The sequence below is a fragment of the Elephantulus edwardii genome, unplaced genomic scaffold (assembly GCF_000299155.1).
Source record: "Elephantulus edwardii isolate Elephantulus edwardi_28Jun2011 unplaced genomic scaffold, EleEdw1.0 scaffold00178, whole genome shotgun sequence".
Classification (NCBI taxonomy): Eukaryota; Metazoa; Chordata; class Mammalia; order Macroscelidea; family Macroscelididae; genus Elephantulus; species Elephantulus edwardii.
Window position 1 is genome coordinate 6,253,231 of NW_006399928.1, and position 6,398 is coordinate 6,259,628.

The window sequence follows — 6,398 nt, forward strand, 5'->3', positions numbered from 1 at the left end:
TGTAAAACAACCCAGTGGTAGATGGAATTTGGTCCAGGACTTAAGAACAATAAATGACATAGTTGAGCCTCTATATCTTGTGGTTCCTGATCTTTATACTATAATACAAAGTGATAGTCAATAGGCCTTTTATTGTAAGAACTACCTTCCCTCTGTAACTTGATTTGTGCCACTATTAGAACCTCTACTTTAATTATTATTGCTTTTTAACTTTTGACTCATGTACTTTTAACTAGTTAGTTAAATTTGTGACTTCTAGGCTGCCACAGTTCCATGATACATCTTTAAGGATATGAACATGTACAGCTAAGCACAACTGATAACAGTTCATCTAAATTCCAAAATCAATCTCCACAACAGTCTACCTGTTTCCTATTGCCAAATGGGCCTTTTAGAATACTGAGAGATCTTCACCGTGAAACCTACAGCTTCCCTTTTCAGCTGGAAGTAGCTAAGAGAATACGCTATCCCCTTTTCCTTATGAATCAGGGTGAGATCCCTCTCAGGGAGGAGTGATAGGGAATGGCAAAGGACACACTGACAAAGGAGATTAATCAGAACTGGCTTTGACAAGCACTGTGGCAATGGGACAATTAAAACAGACTTTCAAGGGGGGAAAAAAGAGGAACGAACTGGGAGAGGGTAGAGAAAATAGTGCAACAATGAATGAATGGAAACCCAAAATCTCTGTAAATGTTCATTAAAATTTAATAAAATTTTTTTAAAAAGAAAAGCTATGGAGAAAGGATACTTCTCTGCACTCACTTCTTAATTTTGAAATGTGCAGTGTTTTCTTCCATTGTTCATACAACAGTTTCCTGGTCTAGGTATAGGTTTCACATGAGCACAATCAAGTATTCTGGGATTACCATTTTTCTCAATGGTAGCACCAATTTGTTGTGATTCACATAGTCAAATGCCTTTGAATAGTCAATAAAACACAAACAGACATCTGGTGTTCTCTGATTTCAGCCAAGATTCATCTGACATTGGCAATGACATCGCTAGTGCCATAGCCTCTACTAAACCTAGGTTGTATTTCTAGCAGTTTTTTGTCAATGTGTTGTTCTAGTTCACATTTGAATAATCTTCATCAAGATTTTGTTTACAGCTAGATCTTCAGTTTTGCCAGCATCATTTGTTGAAAAGGCTGTCGTTTCTCCATTTAATAGATTTTGTTTCCTTCCAAAATATCAATTGATCATAGGCAGAAAGTTTATTTCTGGGTTTTTTATTCTATTCCATTGGACTGTATGGATCACTACAAATTGTGCCTAACCTTGAGAAGAATGGGGATCCCAGAACATGACTGTGTTCAAGTGAAATCTATACTTGGGTCAAGAAGCAATCATCAGAACAGAGCAGGGGAACACTGCATGGTTCAAAATCAGGAAAGTAGTGTGTCAGGGATGACACAGGACCCGTGTGACACATAGATGTTTGGCAGGACAGATATGCCCTGTCTCTATCTATATGCAGAACAGAGCATTAAGGAGGCTGGCCTTTATGAGGAGGAATGTGACATTAGAATTGGAGGAAGAGTCATCAAAAACTTGCATTATGCAGATGACACTGCTGTGCTTGCTGAAACTGAGGAGGGCCTGAAGCATTTGCTGTAAAATGTCAAGGACTATAATCTTCAATAACGATTGAAGCTGCACATCAAGAAAATAAAGATTCTCACAACTGACATATTGGCAGCACTATGATAGATGAAGAAGAGATTGAGATTGTTAAGAATTTCAGCTTGCTCGGTTCCACAATAAATAACACACTTGGCACCAGCAGTCAGAAAATCAAATGATGGATTGCATTAGGAAAATTTGCTGTCAGGAATCTCCCCAGAGTGCTGAAGAGAAATGGTGTCAGTCTAAAGACTAAGGTGCACCCAATCCAGGCCATGGTCTTCACAATTACTTGTCATGCATCGGAGAGCTTGACAATGACCAACGAAGACAAAAGAATTGATGTCTTTGAATTTTGGTGCTAGAGATCAGTATGGAACATACCATAGACTGTCAAAAGAACAAAAATGGTCTGTCCAGGAAATGATGAAACCAAGCTGCTCGTTGAATTTTGAAGTTCTGTCCCACATACTTTGGAGATCATGTTAGAAAGGACCAGTCCTTGGAGGAGGATGTCATCCTTCGAAGGGGTAGGGACAGTGCAGGAGAAGGCCGTGGATGAGATGGGTTGACATTGTAACTGGGGTAATGGGGTAGTTGTGTCAGAGGCAGAGAGATTGGCTCAGGATAGGGCAGGGTTTAGAGCTAGTATGTATATAGGGTTGACTCAATGGCAAATAACAAAAGTGTGTCTGTCCAATACATGCTTTTTTGATTACTATGGCTGTTCAGTGATGCTACCAAGCCATAGGTGGGTGGCTCTAATCAGTGGCCCTAAGGCCTGTCTTTAACTGTTTTTGGTGAAACATTCTTCTAGGATGCATAGCCCTGGTGTGTTGCCATACAGAGGTAACTTGTGGGGGCTGTGAAGCTGAACACTGTGACACTGATGTGTCAAATGTGATAATGGTTACCCATGGTGGACCATGTTTGGTGGTGCTTCCCGGTTAAAACAAGCTTGGAAGCAGGAGTGGCATCTACTTCCGTAAATAGCTAGCCTCTGGAAACCCTATAAACCTGGAGCAAGGATGAAGGTCTCACAAGCATCCAGTGTCGAGGACACTGGTTCATAGAGTCCCTACGACTCAACGGCATTTAACAACAACACAACAACATGGCTGTGTAGTAGACTTTGAGATCAGGGAGTGTGATGTCTCTCAGTTAATTTTTATCCTTTCAGAAGACTTTTCCTTATTTGGGGTCTCTTTCCTTTCCAAATAACACTGCAAAATACACCACAACAAGATAAAGGTAAATAATCCAATAGAAAAATGGGCACAGGATATGAACAGACACTTCACCAAAGAAGACATTCAGATGGCTAACAAGCACATGAAAAAAATGTTCAAAATCCCTAGCTCTAAGAGAGATGCAAATTAAAACAACTATGAGATTTCATCTCACCCCAGTCAGAATAGCAAAATTTAACAGAAGAGCAAGCAATAAAGGCTGGCGAAGTTGTGGAGAAACTGGAACCCTTATTCATTGTAGGTGGGAGTGTAAAATGGTGCAACCACAGTGGAAGGCAGTATGGCACTTTCTCAAAAAGTTGCAAATAGAGATGCCATTTGACCCAGCAATTCCACTACTGGAAATATATCCCAAAGAGACCATAACTGACATCCAAGCAGATATATACACATCCATGTTTATTGTGGCTTTGTTCACAACAGGAAGGACTTGGAAACAACCTAAGTGCCAATCAACAAACGAATGGATAGAGAAGCTGTGGTATATTCACACAATGGAATACTATGCTGCACTGAAAAACAAGGAACTCATGCAATATTATTCAAAATGGGAGACCCTGGAGGACATGATGCTGAGTGAAGTATCTCAGTCACAAAAGGACAAATACTGAATGCTGCCACTGTTGTAAAACAAGGCTAACATCGGGGTTGGGTGAAGACTGAGAAAGATGGGTTCAATAATGTATACTGCATTGAAACAGATGAGGGAAAAAACTGTTTAAAAGGGATATGTGTTTAGGTAATTTTTATCATGATAGGTGACATGGTAGAGTGGACCTGGGGGAGGGTTTGTAAAACAATGACAGAATTTTTGTTTTCCAAGAGGGTAGTGTACTGGGGGAAGGATTGGGAGGGGAGAAAAGTACAACGAATGAACACAAATCCAAAGTCTCTGTAAATTTTTACTGAAATTAATAATGTTGTTTTTTGTTATGTGCCTTCAAGTGGCTTGCGACTCATAGTGACCCTATGTACAACAGCCCTAAACTAGCTCTGTCCTGTGCCAATCGCACTGTCTCCGATACACCCATCCTCATCACCCCAGTAACTGAATCAATCCACCTCATAGAGGGCCTTCCTCTCCTGCGCTGTCCCTCCACCCTCCCAAGCATGATGTCCCTCTCCAAGGACCAGTCCCTCCTTACAACATGTCCAAAGTATGTCAGATGGAGCCTCAGAATCCTTGCCTACAAGGAGCCTCCCAGTTTAACCCTTTCCAGGATGAATCTGTTTGTTTACCTAGCAGTCCATGGTACCCTCAATACGCTTCTCCAGCACCACAGCTCAAAGGCATCAATTCTCCTTCTATCCTCCTTAGTCACTGTCCAACTCTCTGACGCATAACAAGTGATTGCAAAGACCATGGCCTGTATCAGATGCACCTAAGTCTCCAGAGAGACACCACTGCTCTTCAGAACTTGGGAGAGGTCCCTAAGAGTGGACATTCCCATCGCAATACATCTTTTTTTTTATTTAAAGAATTTTTTAAATATGCTAATATTTTGACCTGGTAATAAATTAATAGTAACCAAAAACTGCTGGGCACCATCCTAGGGAAATGCTTTTGGGTACATACAGAACAAATGACCTGACTTGACAGCAACATCGGGTTGGTTTATTTTACTTTACTCCTCCATGCTCACGTCAGACGGGTAGTTTGCCTATGTCGTAACAAGGCTGAAGGGTGGCACGTCACACAGAAGCGTGAGCACCCAATCATCACACTTGTTGTCCACAGGAAGTCATGATGTGGATGGTCTGTATCTGTAAAGATTTCAACTGCCATTTCAGTTCCTGCAAGTGAAAAGCCTGACGAGAGAGAAGTGCTCAGAAATCACTTGATCTGGTCTCCGACTGTGCAGATGAGGGTTCACGGCCGAGGGTCACAAAGCAGGGTGACTGTGCTTGACCGGCATGGGGGATGAGGGTCTCTGGGTCGTGGGGAATGAGGCAGGTACCCTCTGACAGATCGCCAGCTCACACTGGGAAAGGGTTTGCTCTGTCAGACCAAGGCCTGAACCTGATCACTTCAGTGACTCGGCTGTCCTGGAGACAAAGCCATTCCCTGTCTGCAGCCCCAACACTGACTTCTGCGGCCGTTTCTGCTTTGCTCTGGACATCTGGACCTGGGCCACAGAAGGGGTGCCCTTACTGCTTCTCTCTAGGGGTATCTCCTCTTGCTTAACACTCCATGTGAGCAGAAGGAACTAACATGTCATCCACACCCACAACAGGACTGCAGTGTCTGACGACTCCACTCGGGCCTCCTCTGGGGAGCACAGGCGCTCACTCCACTTCCTTCTGATTAGGACTCGTGCTCGTAGAGTGGGGGCTCTGGGCCCACCAGCTGCAGGAAGGGGGAAGATGTGGCTCCCGGACTCACAACCCTGGAGACCCCAGGGGCCAGCTGACTGTCCTACAGGGTCACCCGAATAGGAACTGACCTGATGATGGTGCTGCTGGGTTATCCCAAGGCCTGCCTGCACAGCTGAAGTCTAACAGGTGGCACACTTAACAGAATGCAGGCCTTTCAATGATGACAAGGCCGAGAGGGCTGCTTAGGGGAGAGGGGAGGCAACTGGAAGGGTAGTCCTGCCAAGAAAGCAGGTATTCTTAAGTTCTGAACACGAAAGGTGAAGTTACACGTCACCGAAGGGTGAATTCTAATAATCTTGGTTACGAAGTCCCAAGGCCAATCCCTTCCCTGTCAAGGAATACTCATGACCTTGAGGTAGGTGACGCTGTCATCGGATATTAATTACAGATACAAAGATGACAAAACAGTGGGAATGGGAGCCCTGGTTTCCTTAAAATTCACCATCTTCCCTTCAAGTTCAGGTGGAAAACAAGCAACACTGTCTTCCAAAAGTGTAAGTGTGAAACATGAGGCATTTCATGTCACGGCGGCTCCTTTATTGAAGAGGAATGCCGCTGTCCACGCAGGAGTCCGCTCTGACGACACAGCAAGCCACAAAATCTGTCCCCAGGAAGAAGCCGCAGTTGACCTGTCCATCAAGGCTCATTCCCAAGTGTTCTGGATTTGGAATCCGAGGGTTTTCGTCAGCATCTAACTAATTCTGTGTTGGCTGAAGGGGCTGGGACGGTCTCTCCGCACATAAACTGGTCCTTGTCATAGATCGTTTTTATAACAAGAGAGCAGCTGGGACACGTCACCACCTCTTCCCCATTCTCCAAATCCTCCTTGGTGATACAGAAGTTGTCACCGCATGGGCAGGGGTAGAAGTACGACTCCGAGTGCTCGTCATACTGGAAGTCCTCGATCTCCACCTCGTCGTGAAACACCGCCATTGTCCCTGAGCCAGCAGGACGGCGGACACCCACGCAGCGTCCCTCCGTCTCCACAATACGTCTTTTAATTTCCTGGCTACTGATGCCGAGAGTATTGACTGTGGAGCCAAGCAAACTAAAGCTATGAACAATCTCAATCTCTTCACCATCCATCCTGATGCTGCCAATTGGTCCAGTGGTGAGAATCTTTGTCTTCGTGATAATGAGCCTCAAT

General features: G+C 44.2%; 2 protein-coding genes across 4 annotated transcripts in view; both read right to left on the reverse strand.

Moving 5' to 3' along the window:
• Nucleotides 1–6,398, reverse strand: part of LOC102854869 (cysteine-rich hydrophobic domain 1 protein-like) — a 227,597-nt gene that overhangs the window by 109,016 nt on the left and 112,183 nt on the right. The window lies entirely within an intron of this gene.
• Nucleotides 5,936–6,184, reverse strand: LOC102854196 (DPH3 homolog). 2 transcript variants are annotated; one of them, XM_006895995.1, is made up of 2 exons: nucleotides 6,053–6,184; nucleotides 5,936–6,001 (listed from the first exon to the last, which is right to left on the reverse strand). In XM_006895995.1, exons 1-2 carry the CDS (start codon nucleotides 6,182–6,184, stop codon nucleotides 5,936–5,938), a joined length of 198 nt encoding a protein of 65 aa, XP_006896057.1. The 2 variants fall into 2 exon arrangements, with proteins under 2 accessions (XP_006896057.1, XP_006896056.1); XM_006895994.1 differs by having other exon boundaries at nucleotides 5,936–6,184.